This window comes from Plutella xylostella, chromosome 24 (assembly GCF_932276165.1).
Source record: "Plutella xylostella chromosome 24, ilPluXylo3.1, whole genome shotgun sequence".
In the NCBI taxonomy this organism is placed as follows: domain Eukaryota; kingdom Metazoa; phylum Arthropoda; class Insecta; order Lepidoptera; family Plutellidae; genus Plutella; species Plutella xylostella.
Window position 1 is genome coordinate 2,019,379 of NC_064004.1, and position 24,315 is coordinate 2,043,693.

The 24,315-nt window shown below is 38.6% G+C and overlaps 2 protein-coding genes and 1 long non-coding RNA gene across 3 annotated transcripts in view; 1 reads left to right on the forward strand and 2 right to left on the reverse strand.

The window, feature by feature from the left end:
* LOC105394415 overlaps positions 1 to 9,486 on the reverse strand; it is a 46,106-nt gene extending 36,620 nt beyond the window's left edge. Inside the window, exons 1-6 of the mRNA XM_048629732.1 lie at positions 9,162 to 9,486; positions 8,338 to 8,468; positions 7,417 to 7,577; positions 2,791 to 2,962; positions 1,903 to 2,000; positions 856 to 994 (exon numbers count right to left, since the gene is read on the reverse strand). Of these exons, the coding sequence (XP_048485689.1) occupies positions 856 to 994; positions 1,903 to 2,000; positions 2,791 to 2,962; positions 7,417 to 7,577; positions 8,338 to 8,458 (691 nt within the window). The 5' untranslated portion in view covers positions 8,459 to 8,468; positions 9,162 to 9,486. The remainder of the gene's footprint in view (positions 1 to 855; positions 995 to 1,902; positions 2,001 to 2,790; positions 2,963 to 7,416; positions 7,578 to 8,337; positions 8,469 to 9,161) is intronic.
* Positions 9,487 to 12,383: 2,897 nt separating this feature from the next.
* Positions 12,384 to 15,087, forward strand: LOC125490513. Its single transcript, XR_007267722.1, has 3 exons — positions 12,384 to 12,512; positions 13,312 to 13,339; positions 14,952 to 15,087. It is a non-coding gene; the product is annotated as an uncharacterized LOC125490513 (long non-coding RNA).
* A 1,704-nt stretch (positions 15,088 to 16,791) lies between these two features.
* Positions 16,792 to 17,532, reverse strand: LOC125490496. The gene has a single exon (XM_048629897.1). The coding sequence runs from the start codon at positions 17,422 to 17,424 to the stop codon at positions 16,795 to 16,797; it is 630 nt and encodes a 209-aa protein (XP_048485854.1). The 5' UTR covers positions 17,425 to 17,532; the 3' UTR covers positions 16,792 to 16,794.
* Positions 17,533 to 24,315: the final 6,783 nt, after the last annotated feature.

Consider the following 24,315-nt stretch of genomic DNA (forward strand, 5'->3'; position numbering starts at 1 on the left):
AGGTAATATCTTCTGGAGTTTAAATAATTTTTTATATTTTATGTCGTCATATATATTTTTTGTAACATTATCGAATATGCGCAGGATGAAGTGGCGGGAGACAGCCAAGATTCGTATGAAATACACCTCTGTCACGCGGATTTACCATTCTGTAACGTAATTTTAAATACAAAAATATAAATTTATATTTTTGTAAACGTGCACAGCCGTTGTGTTTTTAGTACAATGCACGCTGAAATATAAATAAATAAATAAATATTTGAAAAACTCATGATTTTTTCTTCACAACTGATGGAGACTAAGTTATGTAGGTTAAAAAGAAGAACTGCCCATTTGTCATCATCATCATCATTAGCAATCCACTGCTGGACGTAGGCCTGTCCCAAAGCACGCCACTGGATGCGATCTTTATTATTATGTTATTTGTAGATAAGTTTATTTGGCACTGACACTCCATCTAGTTCGTATATTTTTAATCTAAGACTCATTATCTCCACTCACCATCCCGACAGCTACAGATATACACATACTCCGCAGCCAGGGTGTCGTAGAACTGGTTGAGCTCGGTAAGATAAGATAATAGTAAGCCGATAATCCATCTATTTCGTATATTTTTAACTAGCTGTTCCCGCGAGCTTCGCTTCGCCTTGAAAAGTTTTCCCGTGGGAATTCCGGGATAAAAAGTAGCCTATGTTCTTTCTCAGGGTCTAGGCCATATGTATTCCAAATTTCATTCAAATCCGTCCAGTAGTTTTGGCGTGAAAGAGTAACAGACAGACAGACAGACAGACAGACAGACAGACAGACACAGTTACTTTCGCATTTATATTATTAGTTAGGATTATCTCCACTCACCATCCCGACAGCTACAGATATACACATACTCCTGCGCCAGGGTGTCGTAGAACTGGTTGAGCTCGGCCGTGGGCAGGTCGCGGCCGCACGACCGGAGTAGACCGTCTAGGGCTGTCAGCACCGCGTTTGTTAGGGAGTCCTGGAATACAGGGTGTTCAAAAATTGACTTTTTCAACAACAACAACAAACAAACACTTGTACTAATGTACTCCCTTGCGGGGTAGGCAGAGGTGCATTGTTGCACCCACTTTTCGTCAGTGTTTATGTTAGTCCCAATGTAATAGGGGGCGGGCCTATTGCCATTTTACGGGCACATCCAAGACCCGAGAACAAATATCTGTGTTGAAACAAATATCTGCCCCAGCCGGGAATCGAACCCGGGACCCTACGGCTCAGTAGTCAAGTCTACTTTTTCAATTATAGGGTAAGTGCCAATTTTACCATTCTCGGTTATCTAACCGACAGGGATTGATTTATAAATTAAACGTCATCTCCATATAAAATTCATGACATGTGTCAAAAGTTAACCATTACTCCCTGGTTATGCTCTAACAGAGAATGGTGAAATTGGCACTAAATGTGTGAGAATTAACCGCTGAGTCATGGGGTTATGCCTAGTTTCATCATACTCGGTTAGATAACCAGGGATTTGTTGTTAACTTTTGACACATCTGTCAAGAATGTAATATGATGAATAGTTGATGAACTAATCCCTTGTCATGATCTAACAGAATATGATGAAACTGAGGTCAACTGGGGGCTTAGTCTTTCGGCTGACTGTACCTCTTTTATAGGATTATACAGGGTGTTAAAATAAGATAATAGTAAGCCGATAAGGTGAAGCGTCTTCCTTCATTGGAAGGAGACCTGTGCCCCAGCAGTGGGGACGTGATTGATGACGAAGCCAATAATGGGTAAATCAGGACTTTTGAAAATTTACAAAAATATTTTTAGGATCTTCATTATTTAGTACAATAAACTTTTTCGGTCTTTTTATGTCATTGAAAACCTTAAGAAGGTATGTGTATATAATAAAATAGTACTCACTGTTGTTTTCGCCGCCTCCAGGGTGCAAAGAAATATCCTCCACACTTTAATTCCTGTTTCATTTTGTAATAGTTCCGGGTGATATTCACATATTGTTCCTGAAATAAAGAAAAACAGTTCATACTTGTAAAACAAAATTAATGTTGCCGTAAAAAAATGCAACTGGAGTGACCCTATCTGTACTACCACAAAAAACTTTAAACATTGTTTAACAAGTGTTTAAACCGAAATCTGACAGATTTTTTATGCGTTTGACAGCGCTAAACACCTGTTAAATATTGTCTAAGTTTTTGTGGTAAGGCCCTAAATGTCGAAAAATTTAGTTTCGGAGCGCTGCCGCGCGACGACTCTACCTACCTCGTTGTATTAAAAGTGCCGATGGCACGACAGCACTCGTTCGATAGTTTTTCGTCAGTATAGATTCACCCTCCTACGATTAATGCCTTTTATTCAATCAGCCTTTTTATTACTTTAGAGAATCTTTAGAGTTCATTAAGTTGACCACAGAAAAAAATCCACTGGACGCCGTTAGTGCATAAACTGTTTACCTACACTGCTTTCTTACATTTTTTCCACAATATATTGTTCAGTCATCAACTCAGCACTCACGAATCTCATAATTCATTATCATCATCAGCCCGTAGTCGTCTATTAATTACTGGACAAAGGCCTTTCTCAAGCAGCCCCTCAATTCCTTCATCAGTACAGTGAAAAAGCGGGTGGAGTCACCTCTGACTACCCCTTCGGGGATTACAGTCGTGAGCATATGTACCTATGTTTGTTCCATTTATCTTAAAGTAATCTTAAAGTGTGTAAGTAATATAGAATGTCTATTATAGCCTGAAATAAATGACTACATATTTATTTTACTATGTTTTCACGACTAACCAACAAGCTGCGCGCGCGCAGCCCGCACCGTCACCGCGTCATCCGCGTACTGCGCGGCGTGCAACAGCGCCGGCCAATGGGAGGCGAGCGCGGGGCCGAGCCACGGCGCCAGCGCGCGGACAGCCAATAGCGCGCGCCGACGCCCCGCCGCGCTGTGCGGGAGTTGGCTGATCTGGAAACGATGTTATTGTGAGGGTTAAGGTTGAATTTAGTTGGTTTATGTTATGTTGGTGTAAGCCATAGTCTGTTAGATCACTAACACCCTTTTACATTGTTGAGTGTCCTATAAAATAAAATTTCTAAATTGAATTCTTGACAGATGTGTCAAAAGTCAACAACTAATCCCTTGTTGTAATGTAACAGAGTATGGTAAGACTAGGCATAAAGCTTAAGTGCCAATTTCACCATTCTCTGTTAGAGCATAACCAGGGAGTAGTGGTTAATTTTTGACACATCTGTCATGAATTTTATATGGATATGACGTTTAATTTAAAAATCAATCCCTGTCGGTTAGATAACCGAGAATGGTGAAATTGGCACTTTACCTCTATGTATCAAATATCCCGAATTCATACAACGAACTGTTATGTCAACGCTAAGTTACAGAAATGAACTTTAACGGTCTTATTCATAAAAAGTTACGGGAGACCTATAGGCCTGCTATAAGCAAATGTCAAAAAAACTTTATTCATAAACGATCAATAGCGCTAAAGAACTCTCCAACTGATTCGTAAAACCTTGATATGCTAAAGTTGGCTGGACCCTACTATACACCTTCCGTAAGCCTCCTCTTGTACAAAAACATGGCGGCCGGTCAACAGCTGTTCTGCTTTATTGACGATTTGACATTTGTTGTGAGTTAATATTTGCTGAAAATAAGTTGCCATGGTAACGTAAAAATTTAATTATTTTTTTTGTGGGTTTTGGCTTGGCCAACTGCGCCTTTAAGCCAACGTAAACTTTTTTAAGTGCCGCGCCGTGGCTAACATAGATAATAGAGATTGATAAATGAATGAAAGTTTTCGCTATTTTTGTTTATGGTTTCGTCGGACCGGCAACTTAATAGGGTAAATGTCAAAATGTTTGGTCTGTGAAATCTATTAGCATCACTATAGTTACTGAAGGTTTACGGAACTATTATGAATAGAGATTTTTACGAAACCTCAAATAGGCTTAATGTGTTCCGTAACTATTGAGCTCAGTAAACCTACTTTAAGGTTTTTTATGAATAAGACCGTAAGCCTCTATAAGCTAATGTTGACTTTATATGGCTCCCTTTCTTTGCCAGAATACGGGCAGAAAGAGACAGACATAGATTTAATGTCGACATTACAGTCGTCGAAATATAATAGGCCCGTTTGGACAGCTACACAAATTTGCTATTTACTCTTGATTTACTTGATGACAAAAAAATACACATAATCTGGCTTATTATTTAACGGCCGATAGAAAAAAGAACTTTTAAAGCACGAAAATTTACTTATTGTTAAGAGCTCCTAATTTATTATGAAGTAGCTGTTGGCTTCGCCTTAAAAAGTTTTCCCGTGGGAATTCCGGGATAAAAAGTAGCCTATGTTCTTTGTCATGGTCTAGACCATTATGTATATACTAGTGATGTAACGAATATTCGCATTCGCATTCGCATTCGCGAATATTCGCATTTTTTTGGATATTCGCATTCGCATTCGCAAAATTTTGTGCGAATGTTTTGCGAATATCGGTACTCATTACAAAAAACTATTTGAAAATAATGGTAGGTTAACAAAATCAAAATCCATTCATCTATAGTATCTATACCCTTTTTATTACAAGTTACCCTCTTAATCACATTACCAGTAAGACCACTTTATCACTTGGTATTATTTATTTACTTTGGGAAACGAAACTTTAAATATAGTGAAGGTGGGTTATTCCGAAAGGTTTTTGGTCGAGTTCGCTACATGTTCATATTTTCTCATATTATCAGAACTGGTTGGGTTATTGTTATTCATGTAAGGTCGCTTTGTATACTTTTACTTTGAATATACAACCTAAAACTCTGTTTCATAGGATTCTGTAAATACCCTCGGAATTCGTAAATATTTAAGTTTCAAACGTTGTTATCTTTTTCACTGGTCGAGGGTAATTTATTATTATTGTTTTTTTTATCGATCAACCTCGCAAAAACATATTTCGTAATATTTCCTAATTTCCTAGAACTGCCCAGAAATACTTTTACACATTTATGTGATATTTAATTTTTTATAATTCGAAATTACTCGATCCACAGAATTTCATAAGAAAATGTTTTAACATTTGGAGTTAGTCGGCTAAGGGTGAATTCGTCCAAACATCACGTTACACGAGAATAACTATACCGGGATTAAAATTATACGCGAGTAAATATCTAGGATAAGTACATTTGCATTCTACCAAGTTATACCATGATTAAATTGAATGAACGAGGAACGAAACTGTAATGCAACTAAAATAAAAATAGCTGCGTTTCAAAGCATGCAATAGAAATGACATGCCAACTTAGTTTGAATGGATTATAAAAGTATGAAATTGTTTATGTTTTAAAATTTTATTCGCTGTTGTTATTCTGAGACTTTGCCTTTTAACGTACTTTTGTTTATGTTTTGACAGATGTGTTTATATGTCATTATGACGGTTTTCTAATCAGCTGATGTGCTGCCGCCATTACAAAATTACTCTCGGATAAGCTCGTTACACGGTCAATTTTGGCGGTATAACATTTTATTCTTGGGATAAGCTAGTTATCTTGTTTTCAGGTTTGGTAGAATGCAAAATCTGCTTACTCGCGAGTAACTGGTAGTTTACTCGTGAGTAAATAGTTACTCGACGTTGGCCGAATCCGCCCTAAATCCGGAAAATACAAAAAAAATATGAGCTAGGGTTTTTAAACTCACAACTTAGTAAACGAAAACGACAATCTTTTGGATGAAAAAGCAATCATTTGAATACCTAAACTTATTTCTTTATACCGATGTGCGGGAAATTCCGAAAATTTGAAAATGTCGAAGTATATGCACCTTTTTACTAATTTTACGTTTTAACACGCACTGTTACCGCACGGACCGAGCGGTCCTAGCGCCCTGGGTCAACCCAAGCGAGGTAGAAGATTAAGTTGCCATCAAGGTGAATGGTTCCACAGTTCAAAGTATGGCTGCGTTTTGAAGAAATAGTCTATAATCGGAATTACCCGAAATTCGGCATTAGCCGACTTCACCTTAGTTAACAGTTTCATAGGACCTAAATATAAATAAACTCTTTAAACAAACAAAAAGCGTATTTTGACAGTATAGTGTCAGAGCAAGACATCCATAGATTTAAATACGTTTAAATGTTTCGTTTAAGATTTAAGTCGCCCTCAGAAACCGCACACAGTCGCAATGTGTCGTAACAGTTACTGAGCTTAATAAAGTGTTACTACTTTAAAAAAAACTACGACTAGTGTTGGCTAGTCTGATTCGGAATGCGCCTAGAACGGAACGTACAAGTGGCGCCAATTTTAAACACAAACTGAATATTCGCATTCGCATTCGTATTCGCGAATGCGAATGTCCAAAAACCCACATTCGTTACATCACTAGTATATACATACATATATACAGTATACTAAATTTCATTCAATTCCGTTCAGTAGTTTTGGCGTGAAAGAGTAACAGACAGACAGACAGACACAGTTACCTTGGCATTTATAATATTAGTTAGGATTAGTTCGGTTACTAGATTAGTTACTCTCTTCATTGGTACAATTGTTGTCATTAGGTTAAAATAAATAAATAAAGTGCGCGTGTGCGCGTGAAGCGTCCGTAGTCGAGCGGGCCTCAGTGATCGTAACTGATCGCTGAGGTTAAGCAACAACTGACATGGTCAGCCATTGGATGGGTGATCAATTTCAAGTGGTGCTTTTCCGGACGCTTCCGTGCTTCGGACGGCACGTTAAGCCGTGGGTCCCGGTTGCTGCTTCGGCAGCAGTCGTTAAGCCTAGTCAGAGGCCTTCGGGCGGCTTGAAAACATCTGACAGTCGGGTTGCCCACTTACCCGGCAACTCTCTCAGCACAAGCTTGCTTGTGCTGGGGTCCACCAACCCGCACTTGGCCAGCGTGGTGGACTAGGCCTAAACCCTTCCTTCATTGGAAGGAGACCCGTGCCCCAGCAGTGGGGACGTAATGGGTCGTGATGAAATAAATAAAGTATAAATAAATAAATATTGGCAGATGATGTCTGTTAGTCAGTTATGAAAGTACATGATCATTTGATAACGCACATGACTTTATATCTCAAAAGAGCTACAAAAGAGCTAGTGAACCCTCCCATACCTTAAACAAGCCATAGATGTCAGGTCTCTCCCTCGTAAGATCGTCAGGTTTATAAAAGACCTGGATGTGGAGAGTGTAATTCGACTCAGCAAGGGGAGTCACAATATGTTGCAGTGGCGTATGGGCACTGGTTGCCCTCCCCTTTTCAATAACTATTTACTTTATATTGGTTAAAGCAAGCCATATTTTTTATAAGTTGTTTTTTGTATAATTTCGTTTGGTGAAAATAAAGAGTATTGTACTTATTAACTATTATTCATCTAATTAAACTATAATAATATAAAACCAATAAAAGTACCTTAAACAAGTCCTCCTGATAGTCTTGCAACCTCTCCCCGAGGGCCTCCACGAGGGAGAAGCAGCGCACCACGGTGGACGACCACACATCCTCGTGGTGGTGCCTGCGGACTGACAGTATCAGGTCCACCGGGGCAGATAGCAGGGTTCTTATGAACCGGTCTGGAAGGAAAAAAACAAGAGAGAGTAAAGTAAAAAAAAGGTTTTTTGTTTGTGATAAAAATATAGTTTTTTAAGAACAATGACTTTATTGTTATATACAGAAAAGACTAAAAATAACTTATTTTATGATTGAAATAAATTAAATATCTACTGACTGAGCTACTATTGCTCAAATAATGCTTGGCTGAAGCATTTATTTACTAGGTGGCTGCCTAGGGATCTTTATAGCATGATAATGATGTCGATTCTGAAGGCAGAAATTCTAATTTTAACGCTGTCAAACAAAAAAAAATGCTAGTATAAAATGAGATTTCAAGGAACAGTCATAGAGTCGAATTTTAAACAAAGAATTTAAGGTTTTGACAGCATTAAAATTAGAATTTCCGCCTTCAGAATTGACATTATTAGCTTTATAACATCCACTGATAAGACTAGAGCTAATCTAGGGGTTTTTACCTCATAGGGGGTTGTGTGTGCGCTGGGTGTTGCGGGGAGGGAGTGACTCAGGGGGTCATTTAAACAAATATTAGGAAATTCGCAAAAAAATATTTTGTGTTCATTTAAAACCACTTACGGAAATTCACATATTTTTTTTTGGCTTTTCTTGAGTATAGTAAAAAGTTGTGTGACCAACAAAGTAGATACCACTTTTGCAAATCCAAAAAAAATAAAAGGTACAGTTGATACACTCATGTAGGCTGCTTTGGTTCTCCCTAGGGATCCAGAAACAGTTGATTTCATATGTCCAGTTTGTACTAACCAGACTCAAATGGTGCTAAATCCTCTTTGGCCACTGCCTCGGCTGTTTCCACAGCTTTCACGAAGTCTTGTAGCGTTGCTTCTCTCGGATAACTTTCTATCAATGATTCCCATTGCTCCATATTGTTCTATCTGTAATAAGCAGGTAAGTTATAATAATAATATTTTTTTTCAGAGATTTTGTGTATAATGATACTTTAATATGTGATACTCTAAAAGTAACCTTATAAAGCTGTAGAAAAGGCTACCAGTAAAAGTAGAAAGAGATAGAAGAATATCCAAAATTTAATTATGCACATTAAAAAGGAATTGAAATCTGTTTATTTGGGACTAGCTGTTGCCGCAAGCCAGTGTTTCTTCGCCGTAAAAAGGTTTTACCATAACACACATACATTTCCATACTAATATAAAGTTTGAGGATGTTGACCCTAAATTGCACTACCTATTCTGATCACCAGCCTATAGCAGTCTACTGCTGGACAGTCTCCACTCCAGAACACTTAAGCAAGTTGAGTTGAGTTCAACTTAAGTTCTTTCAGTTTAAGTACAATGTATAATCTCTGTTATGGTGAAGGAAAACATTATGAGGAAACCTGCATATCTAGATTTAGCACATCTAAATATGTGAACCCACCAACCCGCAGTGGACCAGCATGGTGGGAAATGGTCCAAACTTAGGAAGGCAGTTTAGACCTTGGAGATATGCACCAGAGTTCCATTCAAGAGACCCAGAGAGAATAAAATAGAATTGTCAGTCAAAAAAAGCTACCTAGGTAAGTATCTAATTATTTAATGAATGGTCAGCTGGTGAGTAAAAGTACCTACTTATAGTTACTTGTGATTAAAACATAAACAAAGCGCCAACCGGCCGGCCGGCACCGATCGTCGGCGACGATAATATTTTTGTTTTTCTGTGATATTTGAAATAAGTTATAAGAAACATAGGTATACCTAGGTACCTTATTTAAATATTAATCCATCAGAAAAATAAGAAGTGGGTAAGTTTAAACAACGAAAAATGACAAATGAGTGAAAAAGTATACAAAAAAAAGTTTACTAAAAAACAACTGACAACAGCTGTCAAAATGTTAGCAAGTAAGCAAGTTCTCGTCTGTTGTCAAATTTTGCTAGTATCACGTGTAGGCATGATACACACATCGATACAGGTCAATAAGGGGATTAACGAGGTCTTCAGTATTTTCTTAATCAAACAAAGCATTTGAGCTAACAGCGTTACAGAATACCTACTTATTAAAGTATCTTTAATTATATAAGCCCCACTTGCGCAGACCTGGGTTAGCGAATTAACTCGGAGATATTTGACATAAGAAGGGTTAGATTATTAATTTGTCTTGCATCGCTGAAATATGAGCGCTAACCTTGGGATAAACTCTTAAATATTTAACCCCCCAATATTGGAGGGTTAAGACGCTAACCCGGCTTACGTCAAAAGAAAAGGTTTTTATCAACATTCTTGTATTCGTTGGAAATGTTTGATTATGATGATTAACTCATCATTCTTATATTTTTCCCCTATCTAGCAAAGTAGCAAATGGTCCCACTTGTGAAATTAAGAGCACGATGGTGTAGTTACATACATATATGCTCACGACTATGACTGTAATGTAGTTACTCAGAGGTGACTCACCCACTTTTCGCTGTACATTTTTGTACTCACGTGATAGGTCGCGAGCCGTATCGCCGCTTTTGAAAGAGTGCAATGCACTTTAGGGTACACATTTAGATCACGATGTTTTTTTCACCGTAAGAGCTATGGTATACATTTTTGGAGATATTGTGTAGAGTAGGTAGAAAATAATACTCAGAGTGGACAGAATAATAATAATTTATTAACAGAAAATAAGCCTACTTATACGCGCGGTGCTAATTTAAATACTCGTGGCGTTGGGAATGCACGGGGACTCGTTCCTTTTCTGCGCTGTCGGAGGCTCTCCTCTCCGAGCTGCCGCGGTGACGGTGGTGGTCGCTGCTGCTGCTTGCTTGAGCTTGCTGAACAGTTATTTTCGGAACTCCCTTTTTGTTTCCAGAAACAGCTCTTTTCAGGGCTATCTTTGCTGTTATCTAAAGCACAACTTGCAACCGCGATGTGTTAAATAAAATCAATACTTGCTGTTGTTATTGGTTGAGTATTGCTTGCTGGTACGGTTAGATTGAAGAGAGCTGCTTATGATAAGGTTCTTGAACGTTTTGTGGTAAGTAGAATGTGTGGTAGTAAGTTGCCACACATTGTACCTACTTAAATTCCAAAGAACTCATTGGTATGTCTGCGCTAGGATCCAAACACGCATCTTTTGTGTGAGAAGCGAGCGCTTATCCGACTGAGCTACCGCCGCTTCTTTTCAATTTTTTATAATTTTCGTAATGTATATCTACAAGGAAATCACAAATATGACACTTTGTAAACAAAATACAAATTACTGACAGATTGCGAAAATGGAAATAGAGAGGTATAGTTTTATCCAAAGGTGAAAACGAGATAGAAGACAATGTTTTTTTACGGCAATAGAAACTTGGTCCCTTTCAGCCTGGAACGGGACATAGATTCACAGAGTGCAAAAAGAAACGTCAGGTTAGCTAACTCAGGGTTATTTTCCATTAGCGCAATCAAAAGTCTGGGTTAAAATTTTACAAAGTTAACCCTGAGTTAGTTACCTCTGAGTTTATATTTTTAACCCTGTGATCCACGCAAGTGGGCCTAAGAGCTATGGTATACATTTTTGGAGATATTGCGTAGAGTAGGTAGAAAATAATACTCAGAGTGGACAGAATAATAATAATAATTTATTAACAGAAAATAAGCCTACTTATACGCGCGGTGCTAATTTAAATACTCGTGGCGTTGGGAATGCACGGGGACTCGTTCCTTTTCTGCGCTGTCGGAGGCTCTCCTCTCCGAGCTGCCGCGGTGACGGTGGTGGTCGCTGCTGCTGCTTGCTTGAGCTTGCTGAACAGTTATTTTCGGAACTCCCTTTTTGTTTCCAGAAACAGCTCTTTTCAGGGCTATCTTTGCTGTTATCTAAAGCACAACTTGCAACCGCGATGTGTTCAATAAAATCAATACTTGCTGTTGTTATTGGTTGAGTATTGCTTGCTGGTACGGTTAGATTGAAGAGAGCTGCTTATGATAAGGTTCTTGAACGTTTTGTGGTAAGTAGAATGTGTGGTAGTAAGTTGCCACACATTGTACTTAAATTCCAAAGAACTCATTGGTATGTCTGCGCTAGGATCCAAACACGCATCTTTTGTGTGAGAAGCGAGCGCTTACCCGACTGAGCTACCACCGTTTCTTTTCAATTTTTTATGATTTTCGTAATGTATATCTACAAGGAAATCACAAATATGACACTTTGTAAACAAAATACAAATTACTGACAGATTGCGAAAATGGAAATAGAGAGGGATAGTTTTATCCAAAGGTGAAAACGAGATAGAAGACAATGTTTTTTTACGGCAATAGAAACTTGGTCCCTTTCAGCCTGGAACGGGACATAGATTCACAGAGTGCAAAAAGAAACGTCAGGTTAGCTAACTCAGGGTTATTTTCCATTAGCGCAATCAAAAGTCTGGGTTAAAATTTTACAAAGTTAACCCTGAGTTAGTTACCTCTGAGTTTATATTTTTAACCCTGTGATCCACGCAAGTGGGCCTAAGTAGGTTAGGTGTTCAAAACGTACAGGATGATTAATTTATCTCCTCAATGAAAGTAACTAGTAGTTACTTTCATAGACGCCGTTGTGAGTAAGTTACAATGTGAAATAAAAATTTGACGAAAAAGTTAACTAGAAATTTAAATGATGTAGGTACTTACCTAGTTACTTACCAACTTTTCTAAAATAGTTAATTTATAGCATTATCGGTATTGTTTCACGTATTCTATTCTATTTAATTTAGTATTAAGTATGTATATTCAAGTGTAATTTTGAATTCATCCTTTAACCAAAAATAAATACAATCTACGGAAATTTACTTATTGTTTCATAAAATATGGACATAATTTATGTACTCACGTAACTAGTAGTGGTTAGATTGGGTATAAAAGGAAGTTGTTCGCACAATTAATATTAATTTTACTTAAAATTTACTATTGTTAAACTCATTGCTTTAAAAAGAACTTTGAAAATGAAGTTATTTCATTTATTCTCCGCTGTAGTACTGGTGAGTTTTTAACCTGCGACTGAATGGTCGGACACCCGCGCGCTGGCCCCAATTCATACAAATTATGACAGATTTGTGAGATTTTAGGGCCAACGCGAGGGTGTCATTTTCTAGAGCGGTTGGGCCTATGTCCTTACGCTAGTAATATTTATAAGTAAATTACTTAAGTATTTACCCTTTATTCAAGATCATAGGTTAGTACATTAGCCCCACTTGCACAAACATATTAAATCTAGATTAAGTGTTAAATCTCGATTTAATGACAAATTTTATAATAATATGGATTGAAGTTTCTTAAATCGAGATTTGACACTAAGGGCCACTTGCACCAACAAATTAAATCTACATTTAGTGTCAAATCTCGATTTAAGAAACGTCAATCCAAATAAAATTTGACACTAAATCGAGATTTAACACTAAATCTAGATTTAATATGTTGGTGCAAGTGGCCCTAAATCTAGATTTAAATGTTTGTGCAAGTGGGCCTAATAGCTTACCTACCTACAGTCGTCGAAATATAAGAGGCCCGTTTGGACAGCTGCAAAATGTTTGGGATGACAACTGGTGTCAAATCAAAATCATAAAAAATCTAACTAAGCAATAAGTAACTAACTTTTGGTGCTTCAAAAGTTCTTTTTTTAACTCGGCCGTTGAATAATAAGCCAGATTATGTATCATTTTATGAATTTCATCAAGTACTGAAATCAAGAGTAGGTAAATAGCAAATTTGTGTAGCTGTCCAAATGTCCCATTATATTTCGACGACTGTAACTAAGATTGCTGTACTTACTCATTTCAGATTTGCTGTCTTTTGATTGAAGCGAAGTGTGAGTACCTACATATCTAATAATGATTATGATTTTTATAATATAATAATAATAGTTAGGTAGGTAAGGTAGGCAGTTTATCGACGTCTATAACAAACCTGAGTGATTGTCGAAAACTTGGTATAAAGGCCTATTCACACATATCAGTGTTGCTTCAGTTCCGGCACAGGTCCTGCGCAGATCAGTGATAAATATTCTTAAGTATTCACACTTGTCGTGTCAGTGAGTGTTGCTTCAGTCACAAAATAATAAATAGAGATTCTAGTACCGTATTGGGAGGTAGGTTCTAAAAATGAAGAATTTTCAACCATAGACAAAAACCGACTAGTTAACTATATGTAGATGGCGCTAGTGAAACCTTCATCTTCATACTATAAACCTATATACCTTGTTTCACGGCAACGGCACGGGGAAAGACATCTGACAGGACCCTATTAAATAAATAAATAAATGAATAATCATTTATTTCAGGTCATCATTTGTTACATTAAAATCACAAAATAAACCCATATGTAAATACAATAAAAGTACAATTTTTAAAACTGAATAAACATAAAAATATAATAAAGTGCTGTATAGGGGCAGTAAAATTATGGACAAATTACAATTAAAATTATTAAAAGCGCATATTTTCTGTAAAACATAAAATAGGTACAATGGGTACTAATAGGAGTATTCGCGCGATTTTTTTTTCCGCATTGATGATTGCCTCAGCCGCTAGCCGGGAGAGTGACAAACTTCGAGCGCGAAATAGAAAGAAAGAAAGAAAAAATATTTATTGCCGAAACATTTGCAAACATGCGGAAAGAAATAATATAATATTCGCTGAAATATTCGCTGTGTGGACAGGCCCTAACTACATTGAATACGAGTTATTAATACCTACTTATTATAGTTAGTTAAGGTGCAGACACACTAGCGGACGCGGCTGTCATCCACGACTTAAAGGTATCTAGGTAAGGAATGTACCTACACTATGCTGTTCAAACTATTGTTTAAATCGTGGACGTAACCTTGGACTGACCTTCAGCTTTCAGACGTCCGAAAGCGATCTGGCTCGAACTGTACCAAAAGATCGTGACCATTTATCAGTCGCGGCTGACAACCGCGTTCGCTAATGTGTCGGCGCCTTTAGTTACCCCTGAGTGTACGCGTAGCCGTAGCCTCTACCTCTAGTACGGACATGGCTCCACCGTTCCAGGACACGCGTACATTGTTCGCACTGTCCGTACGCAGCTTTACATCCTACAACCACCCTTTTTAACCCCCGACAAAAAGTGGTAGGTATTATAAGTTTAACGTGTCTGTGGTAGCGTATCTCTGTAACGGCTCAACCGTTGTTTGATTTGTTTTTTCCATTTTGTTAGCCATTCAAAAGTTATGCGACTTTTAGTGCCAATTTCTCCATTGTCGGTTATCTAACCGACGGGGATTAATTTATACATGAAAAGGGGGTTTTTAACGTTGGTTAGTTTATTTTATACAGCAACCGAGTAGAGTTTTGAAGAAAAAGGGATTCAGAAAATGTTGTGCCTTTAACTAGTTACTGCAGGTGCAGTCTAGCGTATTTTACTCAATATTAAAATACTTATGACTTAAATATTTCTTACAGGTGATAAAGAAGCAGGAGGAGGAGGTAAGTACATATTTACAGGGCAACACAAATACATGTGGGTTGAGCAAGACTTAACAACAGTACTGAAAGACTGCGTTTATCATTAGACATGATGAAACAAAACAAGGCCCGTGGGCACTAGTGATGTAACGAATGTGTGTTTTTGGACATTCGCGAATGCGAATGCGAATGCGAATATCTGATATCGACATTCGCGAATGCGAATGCGAATATCCAGTTTGTGTTCAAATTTGGCGCCATTTGTATGGTTTGGTGGCAGTCTCGTACTGAACTAGAGGTACGTTCCGTTCTAGGCGCATTCCGAATCAGACTAGCCAATACTAGTCGCAGTATTTTTTTTTTATTTTTTTTATTTAGCTCCGTAACTTTAACGGCATATTGCGACTGTATGCGGTTTTTGAGGGCGACTTAGACGGAACATTTTAACGTAAGGTATACATGTGCGCCTCATAAGGCCTATTTTTTTGCAAAAAATAAATAAATAAAAAAATTAAACAATTTAAGAAAATAAAATTTATTACTATTTTCTCCATTTATTTTTGAATATTAATCAACATATAAATCATCAGATTAAATCAAGCTTCTTTACGGAAAAAAACATTTTCAAAAACCTCTAATGGGCCTTCTTAGGAACATAGGCACTTATCATAGCCCGAAATTAATAAAATAATTTATAAATGCCATCAAAACAAAAACCATGTTTTTTTACGTAAAACTTAAATAAACAAAAATATAAGCCTCTTTGTTCTTGGTAAATTAGTCAATTACTATCGTTTTTTTGAAAAATAATAAAAATGTGCTTCTGTTATTCTAACAACTTTTAAAGTAAAAATATTTTTTTACAAATTCATAAAAATAAAAACAATGCTTCAATATTTTGGTGGGCTTTATTGGGTTTATAAAGAAATATTTTTGAATTTTTATTAATTTTATAAGTATGTACTGAAATTGGAAAGTAGGTACTTAAAAGACCGTAACTACGCTTAAAGTTTAGTGTAAAAATTTGAATAAAACATAATAATAAAGAATATAGCCGAAATCACTCATTGTCTCATTCATCTTCCAAAGAAACAATGATATAGTATAGTGTATAGTCCTATAAGGCCGAGGCCATCTTGGCAACGCGTGTGGTGAGCCTTCATAAGAGCTTTTCACGGCGACAAGAACTAATTAAAAAAGAACAAAGAATACATGCAGAACCTACTAAAGTCTGTATCGGAAAAAAAAAGAAAATAGTTTGTTATTTTAAAGAAATACTAAAAAGTTTGTAAACATGAGGTTGTAAATCGTAGGCCATTTTTATATGGCACTAACCAAATATTAGAGCGAAATTTTAACTTATCCGGGCGTTCTATCTTAGGAATCACCTAAATAAAACTAAATATGATAAAGTAAGACTGGTTATGTGATTAAAAGGGCAACTTGTATTTAAAAAGTTGTAGACAATGGATTTTGACTTTGTTAACCTGCCATTATTTTCAAATAGTTTTTTCTAAAAAGTACCTACTGATATTCGCAAAACATTCGCACAAAATTTTGCGAATGCGAATGCGAATGCGAATATCCAAAAATATGCGAATATTCGCGAATGCGAATGCGAATATTCGTTACATCACTAGTGGGCACATTTGTTAACAGATCCAAATAATAAGACAAAGCTAGGTAAATTAGGTTAATTTTTACTATATGCTATTTTAAAAATTTACTCTTTTAAATACATTTTGTACTGATAGATGTTTGAGAGGCAGCTAAATATGTTTAGTGGTAGATGAAATTACACCTTTATAATGTAAACCATAAAATAAAAAAATAATCATTATCAATGCGATCTTCTTTTAATAATTTCTAGTTCCTTAATTTGTTTTTCTTTCTCTAACATCAGTATTTCTAGTTCAAGCTTGTGCCGCAACTGCTGGTGGGTCAACTCCCGGCGTTGGTATTCCATTTTCAACTCATGCTCTTCTTCCATCATTTTAGCGGCCAGTTTTTGATGATAGAGTGCCTCATTATCTTCGCTGTGCAGCTGAAGTGTTGTGTCACTATCATTATTATCATCTTCAACTACAAAATCTGTGGGGCACAACTCTACGATCATGAGGTCGTCTGCCGGAGGCGTCGGGGGCCTCTCTCCAGCCCCTGTAGCATGTAAATATAACGCTCGTTTGTGCTGTGAAACATTTTTTTTGGCCGACAACTTGGCCCGTCTCCAGAAGCCTTTCAGTTGCGCTGTCTCTCTCGGTATCCCGGTCAGCTCCTGCAGTTTGCTCTTAATTTTGATCCATTCCAAGTTCTTTCGTTTATTGCTGTTGGTGTCTGTTAATTTGTTTTCAATAAAAGGCGCAGAATCCCGCATTATTTCAAAGAATAGGTCCTTCTCTTCTTGCGTCCAGTTTTCGCCGCGCGCTCGATTCTTTTTGTCGTCAGGGATCATGTTCTCTTTCAAATCCATAGCGCTGTGTTGAGATCGCAATTTTATGGACGAGGATCACGAAATAATTGAAAATATAAACAACAACAAATCATTAGGCAAACATAAACAATACAGTGCGACAAACTTATCTGTTCCGGTGAGAACGAACTAAATTGATCCATATCTCATTACTTACTAATGAATTATATATTGATATAGATTAGATGGGTTTATTCAAGCCACAAAAGCGAATTACCACTACTTGCGAACTTAAAATCTTATAGAATGAAGAAATATTCGACATTTACGTGAGCTCTCACCGGAACAGATAAGTTTGTGGCACTGTAGTCAAGTCAAACGACAAATGTCAGGGCCTGGCGGCCTCCCTGCTGTCATCTGTCAAGCACAGTCCACCCAGTCCACAGACAATATTTTATTGCTGTCAACGCCAAGAAGTGTAGTGTTGCCACTGCCTCCCAACTGCTCCCAACAATATCCATAAATAATATTTACACACACGACATGCAGTTTCCACTTTCAAGATTAAAATTATAGTTATGCGAGCTTTGTTTTGCCTCAAATGTAAAAAAATGCCTTCTTTCAATGAGCCGAAGAACCGACCCAGGAAGTTTGGGTTTGGTAGACGAGTTCTCAACCTCGAATGATATTGACCACGAAACGCCCACCCGGCTGGAGTTTCTGGAGGCTCATTAAACTCAGAATAAGAACTTGTAAGTAGTTTACAAGTTCAGAATGTTTATTTTCCAAGCATCGTGCGTTAGGAATCGCGCATGATGGCAGATAATAGTACAGGGTGTAGCGATAATAGTGGTCCAAGCTTAAAGGGGTGATAAGCACATCATATCATACACTAACTTTTTGGCTTCTTTCCTCATGAAGGCCAATGGCCCTGGCCACTGAAGTAGGCGACTTATTTAAACGTCCGACAGAGTAGACTTCTTCTTCTTATAGTGCCTCTCCATCATTGAAGGTTGGCAGTCAGCTCTTTGCAGCGCTCTCTATTCCTGGCTGTTTTAAATAATTCTTCCACGGTTTTTACACCGGTCCACTCTTTGATGTTGCACAGCCACGTCAATTTTCTCCTTCCAGGCCTTCTCTTTCCTTCCACTTTGCCCATTATTATGGTATGTAGCAGCTGGTATCGTTTATTACGCAAAACGTGTCCTAAGTAGGCTACTTTGCGCTGCTTAATGGTACGCACGAGTTCCACTTGCTTATGCATTCGTTTCAGAACTTCGACATTGGTGACTTTATCGGTCCAACTGATTCGAAGCATGCGTCGGTAACACCACATCTCGAAAGCTTCAAGTTTTTTCTTGAAGTTTTCCTTTATGGTCCATGACTCGCACCCATAAAGGACGATGGGCCACACGTAGCACTTCAGAATCTTGGTACGGAGTTTTATAGAAAGTTGTCGACAACACAGAACTTTTTTCAGATTCATGAATGACGCTCGGGCAATTTCGATACGCACTCGTATTTCAGTATCACTCCCCCATGAGTCCGTCAGCCATGACCCAAGATACTTGTATTTGTCGACTCTTTCAATGATGTTCGCTCCTATGCGTAAGTCTGTCGTCGTTTTGGGCTCATTCGCGACTACCATAAACTTCGTCTTGGACACATTCATGTTCAACCCAACTCTTCTGCTGCACTCGTAAACTCTGTCTACAATCTGTTGGAGACCTTCTTGGGTGGATGCTAATAGGACAGTGTCGTCCGCGTAACGCAGGTTGTTGACCACGCGCCCGTTGACGACGACTCCTGCTTCCACGTCTTCCAGTGCTTCTCGTATGATTGTTTCGGAGTATAGATTGAAGAGCAACGGGGACAAGATGCATCCTTGACGGACACCTCGTTGAATACCAACGGCACCTGTTTCCTCTCCATCCACCAATACCGTTGCTGATTGCCTCCAGTATAGGTTGCTGATGATGCGTATGTCTTTGCTGTCTAGGCCGATAGCTACGAGTTGTTTAATAAGTACCTCGTGTTGTACACGGTCGAAAGCTTTCTCGTAGTCTATAAAGCAAAGAAACACAGTTTGCTGCATTTCCCTACACTTTTGAACTAGCACGTTGAGTGCGAATTGAGCCTCTCTCGTACCCATGCCAGCGCGGAAACCAAACTGACTTTCCTCGAGCTGATCTTCGCATTTAGTTCTGATGCGATTGTGTATAATGCTTAAAAACACTTTTAACACTTGGCTCATGAGGCTTATGGTACGGAAATCTTGGCATTTCTTTGCGCCCTGTTTCTTAGGTAGAGTGATGAAGGTAGATTTCAACCAGTCTTCAGGTATATCGCCAGAGTCGTACACGTAGTTGTAGAGATCTACAATAGCAGCTATGTTATCTGATTCTAGTAGTTTCAGGATTTCTATATTAACTTTATCTGGACCAACTGCCTTTCCCGATTTGGCTTTATGCAAGGCGCTGAGCACTTCCGACTTTAGAATACTAGGACCTTCAGCAACACCTAAGTCTTGAGTGCAGCTTCGGGTATCGTCGCTGAACAGCTCTTTTATGTACAGTGCCCATTGTTGTTTCTTAACTTGCACGTCCAGTATAATTTTGCCACTACCATCGGCCAGGAAAGATTGCTGGCGCTTTTTGTGAATGCCGGCCATATTCTTTATCTTCTTGTGGAGATTAAATGAGTCATGCTTCGCTAACAAGGACTCCACATGTTCGCATCGTTCTTCGTACCATTTCGATCTAGCATTACGACATTTACGGCGAATTACTTTTTGTAGACTTCTGTACCTATCTTCGTCTGAATGTTTGTAGAGTCGGCGTTTCTGAATCAATTCTAGAATGTCTTCAGTCATCCACACCTGCTTCTGTGCTTCCTTTGATGGCCGTAAAATAGTAGCATTAATATCTGAGACCAAACACTTCATGCTAGACCAAATATTTTTCCGTTGCGTAGCTGTTACGTCTCTTTTATATTCGGCTGCCCAAGCATTGATCCTAGAGTGCACTTTCGGCCTAATATCTGGTTGGGATAGTTTTTTAATATCAACACCGGCGCTGTTATTTTTTTTCTATGGTATTTTAGTCTACATGCCATATCTACGACTACAGGATTGTGGTCTGACCCTATATCTGCACCTGGATAGGTTTTGGCGCTAGATATACAGTTCTTGAACCTACTGTTAACCATCACAAAGTCAATTTGGTTTCTAACTATGTTCTCATCTGTATGTGCTGGTGACGTCCACGTATACAGTCGTCTCATTGGCATCTTGAACATTGTGTTTGCGATGATTAGTTCCTTTTCTTGGCAAAACTGTACCAAAAGATCTCCCCTGTCGTTCCTGGCTCCGAGACCCCATTTTCCAACAACGCCTGGTACCTCTCCTTGCCCGATCTTCGCATTGAGATCTCCCATTACGATATTGATATCCTCTTTCTTGGTTAGCTGGTAAAGTTCGTCTACTTCTTTGTAGAAATCCTCCACTTCAGATATCGGCTTGTCTGCGGTTGGTGCATAAACCTGAATGATATTCATCTTACGAGGCTTAGTGTCAAGTTGAATCATCATGGTGCGATTCGAAAGTGGTATAACGTTAATGACTGCTGAATTTATATGGTTATTGATGATAATAGCCACACCGTAAGTTTCAGAGGACGCATCGTTTCCAGAGTAATACAGCGTCTTATCCTTATGTATTCTTAATTTACCAGTCCCAGTCATTTTAACTTCACTCAATCCCAATATCTCAATCCCTAAACGATCCATCTCCATAGCTAGATTAAACACTTTCTCTTCCCTTCTCAGGCCTCTTACATTCCAAGTTGCCGTTCTAAATTTATGTTTCTGTTTCCTCCCGGAGATTCTTAGCACCCCTGTTCCATTTAAGGAACGCCGGGAACTCGGGGCCGTAATTTTTGGGCTTTCTTCCATAATTGCTGTGGTCGAGCTGACCAACAAGGGAGTTCTAATGACAGTAGTTTCCCGTTGCTTTCTGTCATCGCAGGTGTGTCTGGTGAGAGCCCTAGAACTTCCAGTTTTCGTCCTCGCACCAGTACTAATGCCGCTGCTGCCCGACACTAGGCCACAGAATTCACGCCCCTGTGACAAGGCCTGCCTCCTCCGCTAGATAAGCCGTACCGACACCCACTGTCTCCGCCCTTTCTACCGTTGAGGTCTTCACCCGTAACCCTGGGCACGGGTTCTGCGTTATACCCCGCAGGCCTGGGTCCCTGGACGAACTCAGCCACCAGCTCACTCCGGCCTACTGAAGAGAGAGGTGCCCACCCCCGCGACGTGGACGCGCCGAACAGGAGCTACCCCAGTGGGGCTCAGAGGAGATGTCTCTGATCCCCCTGGGGCCGGGTTAATGACCTTGTGTTTACCAAGGAGCAAAGGCTAGGCTAGACTAGAAGCCGAAATAACCAGTTCTGGTTGTGGAAGGTAACTAGGTACCTATTTTTGCATGTATGCATGTTAATCATGGATGTAGTTACGCAGAAAGGCCTCAATCCACAACTTCGTCAAAATTGAGTTATATACTAGAACATACTATTTAATGTAGGGTCTACCTGTCAAGAAAACAAACACAGTAAAAAACCAACTACAACATACTTTTTTGATGTGGGGGACCAACCCACATTGTATGAAACACACATTTTTTAGTTTCACATAAAGGACTCAAACAGTTTGAGTCCTTTCAGAGAAACCCATTTCCTATTAAACCATGAAAAATTTAGTTTTGCATAAAAGACTCAAACGCTCTGAGTCGTTTTAGAGAAATACGTATTCATTAAAAAAAGACAATAGTGTATTAAGCAGAAAGGACTCAACCCGTCTGAGTCGTTTTAGAGAAATATTTATTCATTGAAAAAAGACAATTTTGTATTTAGCAGAAAGGACTCAAACCGTCTGAGTCGTTTTAGCGAGATACTTATTCATTGAAAGAAGCTAATTTGTATTTAGCAAAAAGGACTCAAACTGTCTGAGTTGTTTCATAGAATATACGTTTTTAATAAAACAGTTAAAATTTTATTTGGCAGAAAGGATTCAAACTGTTTTTGTTCCGTCTCTTGGCCACTATTCTGTCACCGCATTTAGCCAAGTGTTCTGCCCACTCCAATTTCAGTTCGGCGACCCGCATACCGACGTTGAACACTTTCCTCTTTTGACGGATCACCACGTTGGGGATACCTCTAAGCGAAATACTTAAGATGGCTCGCTCTATAGTTCTTTGTGGAACTCTGATTCGGTGCACAGTTTCGTTAGTCATCGTCCATGTATCAGCACCTAGTATAGGCAAGTCACATTAGCAATTAACAATCCATAAGCAGCGTCGCTCGACTCTCAAACATCTATCAGATTCATACAAGTTACGCCAGATTTGATAAGCGAGCGATGATGCTTAAGGATTGTTAATGGCTAATGTTCGGTGGTGGTAACTCAAAAGGAATGTCAGAAGGTGACTTGGGTCTCACACGACTCGGACCGGGAACCAAATCGACCACATTTTGATTATTCGAAAATGAAGACACTCACTTCTAGATGTCAGAAATAAGAGAGGGTTGCTAAAGTCAAGAGTGATCACCACTTAGTCGTTGGAAAAATCTGCTTGACGATAGCGGGAGCTCAGAAGCAGGCCACAATATCTGCCAAAGGTGTCGCTGTAAATAAGCTGCAGGACCCAGAAGTCAGAAGATAACTTAGTATCCAGATCCACAACAAATACCATCTACCTACTAAGTGTGGGCGACGCGCCTCATTCAAAGATAATGGACTGGCATTAAAGGCATGTTTTAAAGAAGTTGCGAAGAAATAATAAGGCACAATCAACACTTAAAGAAAGAATGGATGTCTAAAGAAACATGGCATATGATCAACTATCCAAGGAAGACTTAACATCGAACTAGACTACCATTCTAAAGAAGCACGAGTTGCGTACGAGTATTTTCTTTGTGAACAAAATATCAACCGTAATTTAAAAAAGGACAAACGCTGCTAGTCTGACTATAGAGTCAGATATAGATCTTGGAGACCACAAACAGCGGCTGCCATGAAGGATCTATACAAAGAATCAAATAAACTTTGAAACAAACCCAGGATATCTCCTTGTTACTATGGAAGACCGACTTGTAAGATGGTATGACATTGCCGAAGTTTTTAAAGATCTAAACCAGATTGCATCTGAGGAGTTGGATGCAAATTCAATAAACCAGGAGCATCTTGTATATCCAGATCTTGATGTATGTCAAGAAGCATAATCGTAATCATTATGATTATAATAAAATCGATAGCAGTCGTTAAGCCTAGTCAGAGACCTTCGGGCAGCTAGAAAACGTCTGACAGTCGGGTGCCCACTTACCCGTCAACTCTCTCAGCACAAGCTTGTATGTGTTGGGGTCTACTAACCCACACTGGGCCAGTGTAGTGGACTAGGCCTAACCCCTTCCTTCATTGGAAGGAGACCCATGCCCCGGCAGTGCAGACGTGACTGGTCGTGATGATGATTAATGATTATGAGATTTATAATTATTCTGCATCTTGACATAAATTTAAATATCCTACCCCAAAGTAAATTCGAAGTGATACGGACCATACGATCGTTGAAATTCCACTTTTCAGCGATCGTATGGTAAGCACAGGGAACGACGAATATCCTACGGAGGCATAAAAAGGAGGGTAGTTGCAATATACCCGAGGATGATGAAGTAAAGTTAGAGTAAAATAGAATTTTATTTATGTCAAACTTTATACTTTGAGGTTTGCTTTCTGTTCATATTGCTTTATTCTGAAAATTATGGTACTTATACAAACGGGTCGTAGACACTTACTAGACGCTTACAAAAAAAGTGGGCTTCTATTTCGTAAAAAAATAATCAAAATCGGTTCAGTTGATTCAGAGTTTTGCGCTTGGGAACACATTTCGTATAAGAT

What these genes read in the sequence shown, in the direction of transcription:
- LOC125490496 (XM_048629897.1), bottom strand. Translation starts at nt 17,424, where the DNA reads ATGGATTTGAAAGAGAACATGATCCCTGACGACAAAAAGAATCGAGCG.